Source organism: Abramis brama (assembly GCF_963993115.1).
Source record: "Abramis brama genome assembly, chromosome: 22".
NCBI lineage: Eukaryota > Metazoa > Chordata > Actinopteri > Cypriniformes > Leuciscidae > Abramis > Abramis brama.
The window spans coordinates 7628245-7647212 of record NC_139984.1 but is presented as its reverse complement, the minus strand read 5'-3'; the positions used below and the strand labels follow the sequence as shown (position 1 = coordinate 7647212).

Below are 18968 nucleotides of genomic sequence, written 5' to 3'. Positions count from 1 at the left end.
AGCAAAAAGATAATAAAATAAAAAAAGTTACATCTCCTGTATATGATAGAAAACAGGATGCAGAATTTCACTTGAAAGGAGTAGAAATAAAATTTAACTGCTTTTAACTGTATTTTTTAAATAAAACATTTAATTTTTCAGTTTGAATTACTCATAAACAATTAATCATAAACATAACATACAGAAACATTTCCAGAAATGTTAGATGATATTTGTAACGATCACCAGCTGGAGTGCCTCTGAGAGTCACCAGAGGGCACTCCACACCAGACTGATCACTTCACAAAACTACAATTCCCATAATGCTTCATACCTGGGACTGATTGCGCACTCACCTGCATCTCGTTCAGACACTCCATATAAACCACACTCAAACAGAAGATCACTGCGTTAAGGCAATAATCAAAAAAGAAATGATGAAAAAATGGCAGGACAGGTGGGATGTGGATAAAAGTGGAAGGAAATATTACAGTTTGCAAAAATCTATTAATGCACAGGGGGTGAATAGAAGTAACAGAAGAGAGGAGAGTGTTTTAACCAGGCTAAGGTTTGATCACACAGGTTTAAATAAAACATTGTTTTTAATGGGTAAAAGTCAATCTGATGAATGTATAGAATGTAGATCCAAGGAAGATGTTGAACACGTATTATTGCATTGTAAGAAATATAGGGATGAGAGGATGAGATTAAATCAAAAGATAAATCAGGTAGGAAGAAAGTGGAATATTGAAGGTTTGTTAGGCACAACAGGAGATGGGGTAAAGGATGCACAGAAAGCAGTTGTACAATATTTGAAAAATATAGGAATATATAATAGGATTTAGGTAGTATCTAATTTTTTTTTTTTTTTTTTTTTTTTTTTTTTTTTTTTTAAATGATATAGTCATGATAATATTGTCTCATGTTACATACTCCTATACAGTAGGTGGCGGTATGCACCTTTATAGTCATGGTTGCAATCTGCCATAAAACGAAAAGAAGAAGAAGAAGATCACTGCGTTAAGGCAATAATCAAAAAAGAAATGATGAAAAAATGGCAGGACAGGTGGGATGTGGATAAAAGTGGAAGGAAATATTACAGTTTGCAAAAATCTATTAATGCACAGGGGGTGAATAGAAGTAACAGAAGAGAGGAGAGTGTTTTAACCAGGCTAAGGTTTGATCACACAGGTTTAAATAAAACATTGTTTTTAATGGGTAAAAGTCAATCTGATGAATGTATAGAATGTAGATCCAAGGAAGATGTTGAACACGTATTATTGCATTGTAAGAAATATAGGGATGAGAGGATGAGATTAAATCAAAAGATAAATCAGGTAGGAAGAAAGTGGAATATTGAAGGTTTGTTAGGCACAACAGGAGATGGGGTAAAGGATGCACAGAAAGCAGTTGTACAATATTTGAAAAATATAGGAATATATAATAGGATTTAGGTAGTATCTAATTTTTTTTTTTTTTTTTTTTTTTTTTTTTTTTTTAAATGATATAGTCATGATAATATTGTCTCATGTTACATACTCCTATACAGTAGGTGGCGGTATGCACCTTTATAGTCATGGTTGCAATCTGCCATAAAACGAAAAGAAGAAGAAGAAGATCACTGCGTTAAGGCAATAATCAAAAAAGAAATGATGAAAAAATGGCAGGACAGGTGGGATGTGGATAAAAGTGGAAGGAAATATTACAGTTTGCAAAAATCTATTAATGCACAGGGGGTGAATAGAAGTAACAGAAGAGAGGAGAGTGTTTTAACCAGGCTAAGGTTTGATCACACAGGTTTAAATAAAACATTGTTTTTAATGGGTAAAAGTCAATCTGATGAATGTATAGAATGTAGATCCAAGGAAGATGTTGAACACGTATTATTGCATTGTAAGAAATATAGGGATGAGAGGATGAGATTAAATCAAAAGATAAATCAGGTAGGAAGAAAGTGGAATATTGAAGGTTTGTTAGGCACAACAGGAGATGGGGTAAAGGATGCACAGAAAGCAGTTGTACAATATTTGAAAAATATAGGAATATATAATAGGATTTAGGTAGTATCTAATTTTTTTTTTTTTTTTTTTTTTTTTTTTTTTTAAATGATATAGTCATGATAATATTGTCTCATGTTACATACTCCTATACAGTAGGTGGCGGTATGCACCTTTATAGTCATGGTTGCAATCTGCCATAAAACGAAAAGAAGAAGAAGAAGATCACTGCGAAGTATTGCCTTGCCACGGCCTGTAATTTCTGAGCGTTTACCCTATCCTACTGATCTAGTTGCCGACCTCGGATTGTTATCTCACTTCTGCCTGCTTGCCGCCTGTCTTGACTTGGATTACCTCTGGATTATTGTCTCTTGCTGCCTGCCCCGATCTTCTGCCTGTTACCTGACTACTCTCTCACCAGAGATGGCCGCCGGCATACCAGAACCTCGGCCATCTCTGGTGAGGGCTGAGGTTCTGGTGATCGTTACAATATTATTTATGTTTGAAATAATTTTGAAACATAAAGATTATTTCCCAGAATGCTCTAATTAACCCCAAAGACAAACATGAAGAGTTTTATTGTTACTCACAGTTCGTGATGTGAGCTTGTGGCTTGAATTTACATTTGTAGACAACTTAAAGCTGGTATTTACGTTAGAAGAAGCTGTTTTCTGAATGCCTATACTGGAAGGATCCTTTCTGAAGACAACCTGATGATTTAAATTAAAACATTCATTCAAGGCAACAATTAATGTTTTATATAAATATGAGTTACACTTATCAATACTTTACACTTTACAATAAGGTTTGGTTAATTATTATTTGTTAATGAATAGGTAGCATGTACTATAAACAATAGTTTTTACAGCATTTACAAATCTATAAAGTTAATGTGGTAACATGTTATTTTACAGTGTTTCTTACACATATCATATTCTTACTGTAATTATATTCTTCAAATAACAAGAACTATGCATCATTTCAATCTTGTCAAAAAATGTCACATCAAGTACATCTACTTTTCAAAGGTTTTGGGTTCATTTGAAAGAAATTACTACTTTTATTCAGCAAGGACATATTAAATTGACCAAAAGTGACAAAGACCTTTACAATGTTACAAAATCTTTCTATTTCAAATAAATGTTTTCTTTTCATTAATAAATAAAATGTAAATATGTCTCACAATGCATTGATGTTTCTTGAGAATCAAATCAGCATATTAGAATGATTTCTGAAGGATCATGTGACACTGAAGACTGGAGTAATGATGCTTTGATCACAGGAAAAAAATACATTGTAAAGTATATAACAATAGCAAAGAAAAATTACCATTAAATGACCAAATGCTGTAAAAAAACTGTTCATTATTTCATGTTATTACATAATGTTGACACATAGAACCTTGTTGTAAAGTGTTGCCTAAAAATGAATAAAATGCACCAATTAAAATATTACTGAAGGGCCGCTACTGTGGGTTGTGTGATGAAATTACCATGCAGTCTGTTCCTGGATTTTCCGTATTTGTTTTGATGAGATGACCAATGCCATCGTCCATTTCAATCATTTTTTTTCCTGCCTTGCAGGAGATCAGAAGGACCATTAAGCACATTGCTGAAAAAAGAGAGAATTTCTGTTGTGCAACCGTGGTTCGATTAACAGTGGAAGACTGCCAGAAATGGTTAGTCATAGTGGAAAGGTTGAGTGTTTATGTAGCATACAGAGAATCTTGCATTGATTCAGTCAGTACTGGAGCTCCAGGGTCCAGACACACAACTTCAATGTCTCCGGAAATGGATATTAGCTTGTGTTGTCTCTCCTGCACACGTCTCAGGACCGCCCAGATCGGTGGAAGAGGAGGATAAGCATATAGCAGGAGATCTGGCCACACGCGAGATAGGGCTTGTACTTGAACAAGTACTTTATTCTGCTCAACCAAAGGGAACAATGTGTTAATGTCCTGCCATATCTCTCCCAAACTGATCAAACCACTGGTCTGTGGAGCCACCCATCCACTGAGCTCAGGCTGCGGCGAGAAAGGGAATCCGCCACACTCTTTCTCTGACCAGGAATGTGCATTGCTCTAATTGACAGGAGGTGTCTGTCTGCAAGAAGCAACAATGCTGAAGATCGATGAGAAACACTAATGTGGTATTGTCTGTTTTCACTAGTATCTGCCTCCTGCAAGTCCCTGTCTGAAAAGATGAAGGGTAAGAAATATCACCCATAACTCAAACAGATTGATATGACATACCCTCAGCCATGAACTAAACCTCCCCTGTATGCCACAATTCTGCAACAGTTCTCCCCATCCTGTCAGAAAAGCATCCGTGGTTTCCACTTTTCTGCATGTGGGAGGCAGCCTCATCTACACACCATGCCAGATAAACTGCAACTGTGAATGGCTGACAATCACCTGGCTATTAACCAGCATTGAAATGGCTGCAGGTGTAACCACAGTAGATGAATGACTGCTGAGGCAGCAGTTCAGTCACAGGAATTCGATGTAGGGTTTCTGGAAACTTGGAACCTTGCTACAAACTTTTGTTCACTGTGTGAGTTGCCCTCATTGATATTGAATTCAGGTGCATACCCATAAAAAACATTGGCTGATGAAGAACAAACAGCTTTTCTGCAGATTCATCTTCAGCCCTGAGGCTGCAACATGCTTCAGTAGGTGCAGTGTGTTGTTTTTGGCTGCTTGTCGATGTGTAGAATCAACAGGCCGTCCCACTGCATTTGTAACTTCTAATGCCACCTGAATACATTGTGTGATCACACATGGGGAGAGAGAAAGTCCAAAGGGAAGGGCACAGTATTGGTATGTTCTGCCCTGGAATGCCTGAATGTAGTCTGGATGTGCAAATATGCATCATTTAGGTTTACGAAGGTGAACCACATGCCAGGTTCAACAGCACGCAATACATCTAGCACATTTACATTTTTAGTCACATGACATAACATGCAGAAAGGTAGATGTTTGAGGTGACTGTTCAAGCATCTGAGGCTGAGGATTCGTCTGAAATTCCCATCCTGTTACTGAACAAGAAAGTATTTTGAATGGAAGCCCCTGGGGTGGATCTGAAGCAAGAGCTTGGCAAAGGTCCCAAACTACTGTGGGCCAATACATGTACATAACAGTGGTCTGTTACTGACTTGATGACAATAACCGTTTTCTAGTGTATCGAGGAGACGCACATTGTTTGTAATGTCCCTCCAATGTTGTATATGAGAGAATGAAAAATTGACTGTCACAGACCCTGCGGCATCAACGGTGGTGAGGGGCAGTTCTCTTATATACATAAACACATGTATTAGAAGGAACAAGAAACAAGAATTGCCACTTGACAGGGAGGTCCAAATGTTATCACCGCAACCAAACACAATACTCTGGTAAACCAGTGAGCGTTCTTAAGATTAGGCCTAGAAATCACATACAAACACCACGCGACCCAGTAAGATGGTAATGAGTACCCTGGTTGACTTATAAGTTCTATTAATATTCACCTTAATACTGTTGGATATTCCCCTGATGAGAGACCCTGAATAACCAATGAGTCCTTCAAGTCAGATTAATCCATGCAGATGAAAACCCCGCAGGGATTGCCAAACAATCTGTGCACAATCGAGCAAGATAATTTTGTGAGAATGACAAAGCAGACCATGATAAACGGTAGCATATATGGATTCCGGTATTGTCACAATTATGTTCTGTCTTGTCTGCACCTGTTCTTGTTAGTCCCTGATTAGTTAACCTTCATCCACTAGTGAAGGTTAGTTCACTCATTTACCCTTGTTTATATATTCTCCCTGTTCAGTTCAGTCCCTTGTCGGTTATTGTTCGTGTCTATATTATACACGCTGTTGCGTCCTATTCACCTGCTTGTGTCCTTTAAAGCTTTGTCATATTTTGGAATCAAGATTCGTCTGTCTGCTTCATCAGCCAAAGCTTAACAGAAAAACTGACCCAACAAAGAAATTAACTTGATGGAATCACCCATGCTGCAGCTTCTCCTCTGCCCTCAGAGCAGGCCCTATCTTGGTTACCTGGCCTTGATGCTCCGGAACAGCAGTCTCTCTTCACCGGCCGATGAGCCCAAGGCGCATACTTCAGGGCCCCGGAGTCGACGCATGTGAGAAAATCCATCGCAGAGCCAGGAGCGGACTGTGACCTGATAGACCTTTGGTCCGCGGATCCTGTTCCTACCCAAGTCCCCACCCTCACTTCATCTTCTTCGCTGGTCCTGCCCAGAAGTCTTCCGCCCGTATCACTGCCTGTTGTCCTTCTCCCGTCTCCATCGTTGGTCACGACCAGCCCCCTGGATCCATTGGCACCACTGGTGTCGTGTAGCTCCTCGGCTCTGCCACCACTGCTCACTCCGTGCAGCTCATCCTCCGCACCTCGGGCTCCCGTGCCACCAGCTCGGCTAGAGGCCGAGTCCCCAACTACACCTCGGGCCTCCAGGCCCAAACCACCACCTCGTCCAGTCAGCCTATCGCCCTCACCTCGACCCACCACTCCTTCATCGCCTCCGCGGTCCGTCTGCCTGGACGCTCCGCTGGGCTTGCTCGACACTCCAGGTCGGCCTTCAACCTGCACCTCTTTGGCACCCCTGGACTCCTCCCTTCCTCTGACCTCCCCGTCGGCCTCCCTCACCACATCGTCACCCCGGTCATCCGTCCCCATGTCACCGCCTCAGTCCCGCAGGTCAGTGGCTCAGCTCCCGTCTTCCGGTTCTACGGTGTCGCCTTGGACCGTCAGCTGCTTGGTTCCACCGGTTCCTCCACCTCTCACCATGGTTCCGCCTCCGCCGATCGGCTCCAGGGTTCCGTCCGCCCCCTCTGTATGGACTCCACCCTGGCTCCTCTCACTGTCTGCACCACCTTGGTGTGACATATGCCATCAAAGTACCGCGAGAGCGATTCGAGAGTAGCCGGAGAACTCAGCCAGTGCAGCTTCTCAAGAGCGGCTGCACGAGCTCTGATGAAGACACAGCTGTTCCACGATTGGCCGGATTCACCGCATGACAATGATCATGTAGTCGCAATGTTATATTGTATTGTGTTTATCAAAATAAAACTGATTAAAAAACGTTGACTCCACTTCATTGATAGTAGCTATAGGCTTATGTTGAACTAAGTATTACATATTACATTAAGTATTGAATGAAAATGTCTCTGAAACATCAGTGTATTTGGCAAATATTGCATTTATTTCACTTCAGCTGTGGTAAAGTATGCAAACACCACGTGAGCGGTCACTACGGGAACCAGAAAGTGTCCGACTTCACCTGTCCGTTTGCAGCTCCTCCCCGCCTGTACGCGGCAACTTTCGCCGATCAGTTACATCCACCCGCAGCCGATGTTGAACACACCTATCAACTTCTGTCATCATCACGGCGCGAGGACGCGCCTTTTGGAGGCACAATTATGTTTTGTCTTGTCTGCACCTGTTCTTGTTAGTGCCTGATTAGTTAACCTTCATCCACCTGGTTAGTTCCCTCGTTTACCCTGTGTTTATATTCTCCCCATTCAGTTCAGTCCCTTGTCGGTTATTGTTCGTGTCTATGTTATAAACGCTGTTGCGTCCTGTTCACCTGCCTGTGTACATTAAAGCTTTGTCATATTTTGGAATCAAGCTTTGTCCGTCTGCTTCGTCAGCCAAAGCGTGACAGGTATGTCATTGATTAGAGTCACATGTAACTGGATCAACATGAGATTCTCATAAGTGTACGCTAGTGCACAAAGTTTTCCACTATGATTCACCATCTTTGGCGGTCTGGAACAATAAAATAAAAATGTAATTCTCAAAAGCATATGTCATTCAAAAACCGGTTTCAATAGGTTTCCACATAATTTTTTGTTGTTTTACCACTCCTTTAATGGTTGGATTGACTTGTACAGAAGGATGGGTTTTTAGTATTATGAAACTGTTTGCAAAATCCTTCATCATCTATTAGGACTGTTAATACCATCAAAACATTGTAAATCACTACATTACCTATGAAGATCAGAACTGTAAGAACAACGATCCAGGCTGCAGCAGGTCCCATTTGAGCCATCCGAGTCATCCTGACATGGCAGTCGGGAGCGATAGAGCAGTTACACACTGTGACCGACAGGTTTTGGATGGAGGACAATCCCTGCTGGTCTGATATTTTGATCTGGAGGAGGTGATGACCTGAATACACACTGTGTTCTTTTACAAGACTCACCGTTGTGCCTTCAAGAGAAAAAGATGTGTTAGTATTACTGCTGAAAGATGCAGAAACACAACCTCAAAGAGGTGGTGGAAGAGTGCTGTCTTTCTAAGAGATCTCTGGCATTATTTGCCTAGAGTAACATAACATAACACTGTTCATAACTTATTTTTCTTCTGTGATGTGTTTTCCAGATTGAAATAGGACATTAAGTGAGAAATTGTGTAGGGTGGACTGGGATGAGTGAAGTAGAAGGTGACATTACCATAGGTTGGTTCAACTCTCCATTTGTCCTTAACATCTTCTAAAAGCTCATAGTGGAAAGGTGAACTGTATGGATGAAGGTCCAGGTCTACAGCTGTGATATTGGCCACTGTGGGCTCTGTATCCAGGCACATGTTGACTGTGTTCACTTCCAGCATTGGTACGTTATCATTTTGATCATTCAGGTGAATAAATAGAGTTCCAGTGGCTGTCAGCGGTGGGACACCTGCCAATCGGAGACATGGGGTAAACAGAAATTCATTTGGAGTACAAAACATGATAATGCCATCCATGATCATTCATGAGTTTAGCTTTCTTCTTTATGATAAGAGGACAGTTTTATCACCCTAACATTTCTGACACTGACTTTATGCCATTATCGTAAGTCTGGTTACACAAGACTAACTGGCTAACTAATTTTTTTCATGCATTTTCCGCTAAACAGATGTTAATGTTGGACCCTGTGTGGTTAATTACTTAATTAAATTTAATTTGTAAATAAGTTTGTAAATAAAGTAAAATAACTTCTTTGTCCAGGTATACTTCAGAATATGAGAATATCTATAATAGTTAGAAGTACACTACTGTTAAAAAATTTGTGGTCAGTCAGATTTCTCTTAAGTCTGTTATGCTCACCAAGGCTACGTTTATTCGATCAGAAATACAGTAAAAGCAGTAGCATTGTGCAGTAATATTCCAATTTATCCATGTGATGCAAAGCTGTAATTGCAGCATCATTACTCCAGTCTTCAGTGTCACATGATCCTTCAGAAATCATTCTAATATGAAACATTTATGATTATTATCAATGTTGAAAACCGTTATGTTGCCTAATATTTTTGTGGAAACAGTGATAACTTTTTCAGGATTATTTTATGAAAAGTTCAAAAGAACAGCATTTATTTGAAATAGATATCTTTTGTAACAAAAATGTATTTACTGTCACTTTGGATCAATTGAATGCATCTTTGCTGAATAAAAGTATTAATTTCTTTAAAAACCATCATCTTACCATCATCCACAGCATATAGGGTTGCTCTATAGGTGCTGTTTATCCCAAATGGCGACTCTCTGTCCAGAATTTTATTCGTGGATACTCGTCCAGTCTTTGCATCAACAGTTATCCATCCATCAATATCTTCACCTTTAACAAATCTGAGAACCAAACAAACGCCAGATGAATTCAGCTGTGTTTACAGTATATGTGATCCTGTACCTCCAATAAACTACAGTGGCATTAGTTTTACACATATTATTAGCTTCTCATACTTAAATGTGTTTATATGGCTTCCATCCATGTCTTTAGCAGTGAAGGTTGTGAGACTTGTTCCTGCTGCTATGTTCTCCATTATGTGAACGTGTTTAACAGGGGGTATAAATACCGGAGGGTCATTGACATCTTCAACATAAATGGTCACTGGAATGGTATTATAGAGGTTTTCAACACTCATGCCAGAGTTTTGGGGTATAACGTCGATCTCCCACTTGGCATTCTCTACTTGCTTTTTGACCTTACATGAAAAGTAAGGAAGTTCGTTCTGCACACTGATGGATAGATTTTGGTTTGTTTGCTCCTCGTAGTCCATTTGCTAGGTGTTTGGAATGAGATGAAAAATAAAGAGAGTTCAGAGAAGTGTCAACATGAATGCATGCATACATATTTTCATATGTTTTTTTAATGTCTTAATAGCTCCAATCCCAGCAGAGGCAACAATATAACGACAAGGCATTTCAGTGCAAACTGGTTCTGGCACAATCAAAACATTTTCTCTGTTTGTTTGAGCATCATAACCAGCCTAAACCAGCAACACTGACTCAACCTTTGGGCACGCTGACTTACACAATAAAAATGTCAATCATATGCCTACCTTAACAACTGTTAAAATCCCCTCATTTGTTTTAGGGTCTGTTTCAATTTTGAACTGCTCTTTTTTATCTCCATGGATAGTGTATTTGGCTTTCCAGGCTTCTGAACCACGGGTGTCTTTGTCTGTTACTTGCAGTCGTAGAACTTCAACCCCAGTTTCTCGCTCCTTGACCTTCCCAGGTCCCTGAAACACAAGTCAAATATTTGGTTGGGTTTTATAGAACAATATGCTTACCATAAAAAAATAAAAAATAAAACAAAAATAACAAGCATCAAAACTTGGAAACTTCCAGTCCAATATGAAACCTACTGTTTTGCCAGAGAACTCTGGAAGATTGTTGTTTTTGTCCAAAATATTGATTATCACTGTACTTGTACTTGATAATTGTATCTTTTCCCCCTTGTCCTTTGCTTCAACCAGGATTGTATATTTCTGAGCTTTCTGGAAAAGATTAATTTAGTAGAAGATTTCTTGTGTAGGAATGGTGAAATATTTATAAAGCACATAAAGCAATGCATGCCAAACAGGTAAAGGTACAAAAGTTGCATATTATTACCAATGAATGAAATGAGTTTCTTACCTCATAGTTCAAACACCCATTAAAATAAATTGCCCCGAATTGTTGCTGGAGCTGATTTGTGTCTTTTTGCTGCTGAATATAAAATTTAACATTATCTGGTGTTGGTGTGACAGACTTGATCGTTAAATCAAATGTTCCATTGTTTGTTGTTGAATCATCTTCATCAGATGCCAGTACTGTCACTACTGTTTCACCTAGAAAAAAAGTGCTAGATGAATGTAAAGTAAGTTTTTCACCCTCAAAGAATTTATTCAATATTTAAAGGGATACTTCAGGATTTAGCATTAAGCTTTGTATTAGTAGAAAACCTGTAGTATTTTCGAATTACCATGCTTTCCACCCTCATATCCCCCTGAGACGAGAGATTTATGTATTTTTTGTCTGGAAAAAATCCTCCGATGATGCAAAAATCTTCATTTTGCGTCATTGGAGGATTTTCTGGCCAGAGGCTAAAGACTACAGCCAGTAGATGGCGTTGTTCCGCATGTTTTCAACCCACCCATAGAGGGAGGGCTCTCACTCACAGAATGTACACACAGTCCGCCGTCTTTCTTTGGAAGCTAAGCTAGCAGGCTCTTGTTCTGTGGAGAAAGCTGAATAGTAGGAGAAAGCTGAGTAAGTAGGGGTTACCATCCTCCTTTTCCCGGACTTGTCCAGCGGGCGAGATCGTTCAAAATGTACGGGATTCAGCTTTTGCTTTCTGCGGTCGCCATTCATTGTTTACATGCACACCTTTTGTTTCAATCTAACTGAATTCATTCCGATTGGTGAATCTGAATGTAGTGTTTACATGAACGCTAAACAAGTGATCGGTTGATGTGCGTTTTACCATTGCTAAGAAAATTCCTGCTCCTCCGTGAGTCTCAGTAATGACGCCACCGGCCTCGCGCCGTTCTCCCGCGGCCGTCAGCCTCGTCCTGCTCGCCACAGTAAACATAATGAATGAATGGCGACTGTAGAACGCAAAAGCCGAATCCCGGACATTTTGGGCGATCTCGAAATCCCTGGCAAACTCATCACGTAGGCTAGCCTTGTTGTTTTCAACTGCGCACTCTTACCGGTAGGCGTGGCCTCCTAAGGCAGCGAAGCAAGTGCATTCTGGGAGTTGTTGTCTTTCATCCACATAAGCCAAAAATACATTTTCTGGCTTTTCTCAGTCTAGAAAGCTCCAAATTAAAACATTTCTTCACATTTTTTCTACTTAAATGACCTATTTTAAATACACATTCATGTTCCCAGAGGTGAAGTATCCCTTTAAGAATATTTCACCCAGTCCTTATTTATTCACCCTTATGTTGTTTCAAACCTGTATGCTGTTTTTACTGCTGTATTACAAAATCCAATCCTATCTGTTTAATATCCATGGCCATTGCACTTATAATAGAACTTTACAGTTTATAATAAGTATCTTTAACAATAGCTGGGCGTGAGAATCCGACCAAAATAAGTTGTTTAGGCTATTCATTAAAAATCTTGCTCTCATATCTTGTAATAACTGAAATAATAAGTTACAATGCCTCAAATTAATTTGAACTTTGATTGTATAAAAAAAAATATAATAGAAAATATATATAGTGGTCTGCAACGACATTAAAAAAATGTCAAATGCCTTATTGTGGGTGAACTAATCATTTAATTTTACAATTTCATAAATAAATTAGTGAAGGGCAAACTAAACTGGGTTACCTTGAGAATGTGACTCATCCACAGTCACTTGATAGACCGACTGCTGAAATTTTGGAGCATGATCATTTATGTCCAATATCTGGATATGAACCCCGAGCCTTGTCTCCACTTCATTGTTTGATTTGTTTTTTGCTTCAAATGTCAACTGTAATTGAGTCCAGCGCATGTCAATATACAAGCCTTTTTTGCAGTGCATTTACATGAATTTCAATGCGATTTGTTTATTAGGGAGTACTTACTCTGAGAACTTTAATTCCTTGTTTATTTTCAAAGTCCACCTTTCCATATACTAAAACATTACCTTCTTTATCAATATTGAGAATACCCTTTGGCTCTAAATCCACACCCTGACCTTTTAGCTGGAATCTGACTAAATAAGTCTCATTCAATCCAATCTGAAACACAAACAACATGCACACTTAAGTGTTCACATAATCATGCTAATCCAGTACTTGTACACATATGTAATGTGAAAAACCCTATAAAAATGAAATGGAATTGAACAACAAAACAGGTAACTCTTTCTAACTCCACTCACCTTGCCTAGGATATATGGAAATGGACCAGGGTTTTCTTCCTCAATAGTGAAAGAATCAAAGATCCATGCGCGCTTCTGTCTTCCCCCGTCAGCCCATACACACACAGTCCAGGTAAACTGAGTTAAAAAGAAGTCGTCATAAATAATGTTATGAAAGTTGTTATAAAGGTTATGTCAATAAGTGAATCTCACGAATTCCGGCCATAACGTCCTATTTTACCTATATTTTCATTATCTTCAGTGCTGGGTAGATTACTTACAAATTGTAGTCCATCACTGAATACAAATTACATGAAATTTGTTTTTTAGTTAGTAACATAATCTATCACATTACACATAATATAATCTGATTACTTTTAAATTACTTTGGACCTAACTCGTTTATCACACTGATTTGAGTAAAATCCTTTATCATGCTGATAAAAAAAAAAAAAAAAAATACAAAGAGAAAGAGAAAGAAAAATTATTACATTTTCTGTTTTCAACAACATTAGGTGCATTAAACATTACATTATTTCAGGGTTTCCCAAACTAGGGTTTGTGAAGAAACTGCAGGGGGTTCGTAAACTGATGAAAAGTTAATAACAAAACAAATCTTAAAAATGTTAAATTAAAAGAAATAAAACATTTTAAAATTAAAACGATCAAAATGAAGCACTAACTACAAAAAAGTATATTTTATTTTTATTTATTTATATATTTTTTTTCGGTCTCTCAAAAGTCCATTTAATTATACTCGCCTGACTAGTGGCCGTTCTGTGTTTATTCGGTAAAACCAGTAAAAAAGTAACTAGTATTTTAAAATGCCATATAATCTAATCCTCTACAAGGATTTCATTTTTGGAATCTGATCAGGTTTTTTTATTCAGTAAGGTTTATTAAGTAAGGTGTACATTTTCAAAACTCTTAGTACAAAAATCCAAACTGATAACACTTGTAACAGCAGGTCATTCTTTCATAACCTGATCCCATGCTTTCATTACAGTTATAGACTTTTCAGTCCACATAACCATAGTTTCAAACACCAGATTATTGTAATATGTAAAGAGAACATTTGGTTTAATCACCAAAACACAACAGTATGATCTTCTTTCAGTTTAGTACTTTTAACAATCAGTTCATTCAACAGCAAACAATTCAAGATGCATGTTTCAATTCACCCTTGTTGCTGAAATAATTACAGTAATACAGACTACAGTTGCCACATTAGAAAATACACTTACACCACATAACTAATGTAGTGTAAGTAAAAAGTTCTCAAAAGTTTGATAGTAATGGCTTTATGAAAGGCAGCTACTGTGAATGAAACATTTAGATGAAACAGTTATTTTGTATTGTGAAAAGGATATGTGCGGGCTCGGCAAAAGCGCTCGCGAGCACCCTTCTGAGACCTAAAATGACAAATGGGACACTCTACGGTCTCGCGGACTTAACGGACACGCGCATTGGGCAGCCATTGTAAGTCCACAAGACCGAAAGTGCATATGAAGTGTGCCATTTGGGACAGGGCCTTAGTTTGTCTTTCTTCAGTTATCTGTTTCCTTTGTGGATTACCTGGGTTTGTTTTATTTTATAATTAATATTGTTATTTCAACCTTTTGGGAATCTTATTCATCTTCACCAGACTAGACATTATTGTTATTTTGCATGTAGGAGATTCTCATTTTAGTAGTAAGTCAGTGTGATTCTTAATAGAGGGGTGATTTAGTCTAGCAGCTAAAAATGTGGGTTATTGCCCAAAATGGCTTGGTTTGAAAAGGTTTAAAGGCCTCAAGAAACAAACTTTGAACTACCACATTCTTCTCCTTGAAAAAAGCCAATAACCCAAGGTTGCTCGAGGAGGATTGTTCCTGTGACTTAAGATCGTAATGTTGTGTGAAAGTCAAAGAAACAAATTCAAATGTTTTTGTGGAATAGAAACACTGTAATAAATTGGTGAGGATTTACTTTGCAACAATATTCACTCATAATCATACATTGTTCGCTCGTTGGCCAGAGGAGAACTGGCCCTCGACTGAGCCTGGGTTCTCCCAAAGTTTTTTTTTCTCCATTCTGTCACCTGATGGAGTTTTGGTTCCTTGCCACTGTCACCTTGACTTTTGGCTTGCTTAGTTGGGGACATTTAATATTCAACAATATTATTGATCTGCCTTACTTAGGGTGGACAATGACGCAATTGTCTTCTAGAAACAAACTTTGTTGTATTATTTTCATGTTATCACTGTGAAGCTGCTTTGATACAATCTGTATTGTAAAAAGCGCTATATAAATAAAGGTGACTTGACTTGACTCCAAAATTGCTAGTAAATTTCACAAACAATTACCAAGAAACGGCAAGTAACATTGAATTAAATGTGAATTTAAGTTAAGAATACTGAAATAGTATTTTCTTGTAAAACATACTCCAATTGTAATGATTTATATCTGTGTTCCTCTGTCCTGTCCCGTGTTCATCAGTTCCCTGTTATGTTGATTAGTCTCCCCAGGTGTTTCTGATTAGCCACGCCCCCTTGTTATCTTGTTTAGCTTGTCTGTCTGTGTATTTAAGCCCTGTGTTTAGTTCAGTCTTGGTCAGTTCTTGTTTATTGTTGCACCATTGCGGTTGTTCTGTTCCCCGAGTCTTAGTCCTGAGTTTGTGCTTGTATATGTTAAATTTTGAGGTTATTTAATAAAAGACTACTGCACGTGGATCCTGCTTCCTCCTCTGCTTCAACCAAAGATGTAACAGAAGAACTGACCAAATTATGGATCCAGCAATACGCCTCATTTGACTCCGTCAAGGTAACCGACCACTTGATGACCACACCTGAGATTTCCTCAACCTTGCATACTTCACTGACTTTCCAGATTTTGCACTTATTGTTTTTTTTTTTTTTTGTCATGGCCTCAATGATTATTACCAAGCCAAACTGGTTAGTGATGGTCCTCGAGGCTCACTAGCAGGATTTATTGACTATGCTTTCTCTTTGAGTGAATCGTCCTTTACTGTGGGTTATGTGGACAAGGAGCTCTGCAATCCCACAATACCTGCTAAGCCTGAGCCAATTCACATCATGCCCACGTTAATATTGGCAACTCCAGTGCTCACACCGCTCGCCAGTGCATTCACACCAGAGCCTCAGCCTCTTCACGTCAGCCCTGCAGTGCCTGAGCCAGAGCTTCATGTCACTTCTGCCGATCCGGAGACAGTTCACGTCACTTCTGCCGATCCGGAGATGGTTCACGTCACTTCTGCCGATCCAGAGACGGTTCACGCCAGTCCTGCCGAGCCTGCACTTCACGCCAGTCCTGCCGAGCCTGCACTTCACGCCAGTCCTGCCGAGCCAGAGCCAGAGCTTCACGCCAGTCCTGCCGAGCCAGAGCCAGAGCTTCACGTCAGTCCTGCCGAGCCAGAGCCAGAGCTTCACGTCAGTCCTGCCGAGCCAGAGCCAGAGCTTCACGTCAGTCCTGCCGAGCCAGAGCCAGAGCTTCACGTCAGTCCTGCCGAGCCAGAGCCAGAGCTTCACGTCAGTCCTGCCGAGCCAGAGCCAGAGCTTCACGTCAGTCCTGCCGAGCCAGAGCCAGAGCTTCACGTCAGTCCTGCCGAGCCAGAGCCAGAGCTTCACGTCAGTCCTGCCGAGCCAGAGCCAGAGCTTCACGTCAGTCCTGCCGAGCCAGAGCCAGAGCTTCACGTCAGTCCTGCCGAGCCAGAGCCAGAGCTTCACGTCAGTCCTGCCGAGCCAGAGCCAGAGCTTCACGTCAGTCCTGCCGAGCCAGAGCCAGAGCTTCACGTCAGTCCTGCCGAGCCAGAGCCAGAGCTTCACGTCAGTCCTGCCGAGCCAGAGCCAGAGCTTCACGTCAGTCCTGCCGAGCCAGAGCCAGAGCTTCACGTCAGTCCTGCCGAGCCAGAGCCAGAGCTTCACGTCAGTCCTGCCGAGCCAGAGCCAGAGCTTCACGTCAGTCCTGCCGAGCCAGAGCCAGAGCTTCACGTCAGTCCTGCCGAGCCAGAGCCAGAGCTTCACGTCAGTCCTGCCGAGCCAGAGCCAGAGCTTCACGTCAGTCCTGCCGAGCCAGAGCCAGAGCTTCACGTCAGTCCTGCCGAGCCAGAGCCAGAGCTTCACGTCAGTCCTGCCGAGCCAGAGCCAGAGCTTCACGTCAGTCCTGCCGAGCCAGAGCCAGAGCTTCACGTCAGTCCTGCCGAGGCAGTGCCAGAGCTTCACGTCAGTCCTGCCGAGCCAGAGCCAGAGCTTCACGTCAGTCCTGCCGAGCCAGAGCCAGAGCTTCACGTCAGTCCTGCCGAGCCAGAGCCAGAGCTTCACGTCAGTCCTGCCGAGCCAGAGCCAGAGCTTCACGTCAGTCCTGCCGAGCCAGAGCCAGAGCTTCACGTCAGTCCTGCCGAGCCAGAGCTTCCTTCGCCGCTGGTTCCGTCCATCCCAGAGTTTCCTTCGTCGCTGGTCCCGTCCAGCTCAGAGCCCTCTTCGCCGCTGGTCACGCCCAGCTCTGACCTGCCCTCGTCGCAGACCTCGTCCAGCCCAGCTCTGACCTGCCCTCGTCGCAGACCTCGTCCATCCCTGACACGCCCTCGTCGCAGACCTCGTCCAGCCCTGACACGCCCTCGTCGCAGACCTCGTCCAGCCCTGACACGCCCTCGTCGCAGACCTCGTCCAGCCCTGACACGCCCTCGCCGCAGACCTCGTCCAGCCCTGACACGCCCTTGCCACTGGACTCCTCCTACCCGGAGCCCAAGTCCGTTAACCTCCCCAAGAAAAATTTTTTGGGGGGGGCAATAAGCCTTCACCGCCGTGGCCACCCGAAGGGTCCTCTCCGCCGTGGCCACCCGAAGGGTCCTCTCCGCCCTGGCCGCCTGCACAGCCGGATCCGCCCTGGCCGCCTGCACAGCCGGATCCGTCCTGGCCTCCCGTCCTGCCACAGACTCCAGGTCTTTTGCCGCTCCACGGGCCGGGCCCTCCATCCCGCCCCCAGGTCCGCCTCCTCTCCACCACCCTCCTGAACTATTGTTTTTGTTTTGATGGGCGTCGGGAGCCGCCCATAGAGGGGGGGTTATGTAATGATTTATATCTGTGTTCCTCTGTCCTGTCCCGTGTTCATCAGTTCCCTGTTATGTTGATTAGTCTCCCCAGGTGTTTCTGATTAGCCACGCCCCCTTGTTATCTTGTTTAGCTTGTCTGTCTGTATTTAAGCCCTGTGTTTAGTTCAGTCTTGGTCAGTTCTTGTTTATTGTTGCACCATTGCGGTTGTTCTGTTCCCCGAGTCTTAGTCCTGAGTTTGTGCTTGTATGTTAAATTTTGAGGTTATTTAATAAAAGACTACTGCACGTGGATCCTGCTTCCTCCTCTGCTTCAACCAAAGATGTAACACCAATAATCTTTGTTTTATTTACAACTTTGATTTTTGTAAACTGTAGATGGTTTTAAATTTGTAAAGCAGTCCCCAAATCGCTTTGATTACTTTAAATATAAACATTTTGCTGAGAAGATTCTGACAAGCTTATTCAAATCATTTTGTTTATTGCCATAGTCAGGGTAATTAAAATATAATTTGCACCAAAGGAGAACTTGTGAAGAGTAAATGATGTTGCATAAAGGATTCTTTATTAGTTTTTTTTATTTGCTTTGGTACTATTTTCACAAGTTAGGTGTACATTTTCAAAACTCTTAGTGCTAATATCACAACAGATCATCAAAAGTGCACTTTTTTCAAACATTTCATCATGTTTTCAATTGTGTAAGTACAATACACAAAATCAAAGTATCCTTTTCACAACACAAAATAAGTGTTTCATCTACATAAATGTTTCATTCACAGTAACTGCCTTTCATAAAGCTCTTACTATCAAACTTTTGCTTTGCATCTCTTCTT

The 18968-nt window shown here is 41.1% G+C and overlaps 1 protein-coding gene across 1 annotated transcript; it reads right to left on the bottom strand.

The window, feature by feature from the left end:
- Positions 1 to 407: 407 nt before the first annotated feature.
- LOC311073151 (cadherin-like protein 26) lies at positions 408 to 18060 on the bottom strand (the record flags this gene model as incomplete). The annotated part of the gene is made up of 12 exons (XM_084098634.1): positions 408 to 2686; positions 3469 to 3587; positions 7975 to 8196; positions 8439 to 8663; positions 9450 to 9592; positions 9707 to 10026; positions 10306 to 10488; positions 10615 to 10746; positions 12811 to 12966; positions 13110 to 13226; positions 17649 to 17819; positions 17986 to 18060. 12 exons carry the CDS (start codon positions 18058 to 18060, stop codon positions 2525 to 2527), a joined length of 2025 nt encoding a protein of 674 aa, XP_083954760.1. The 3' UTR covers positions 408 to 2524.
- Between the last annotated feature and the right edge of the window lie 908 nt (positions 18061 to 18968).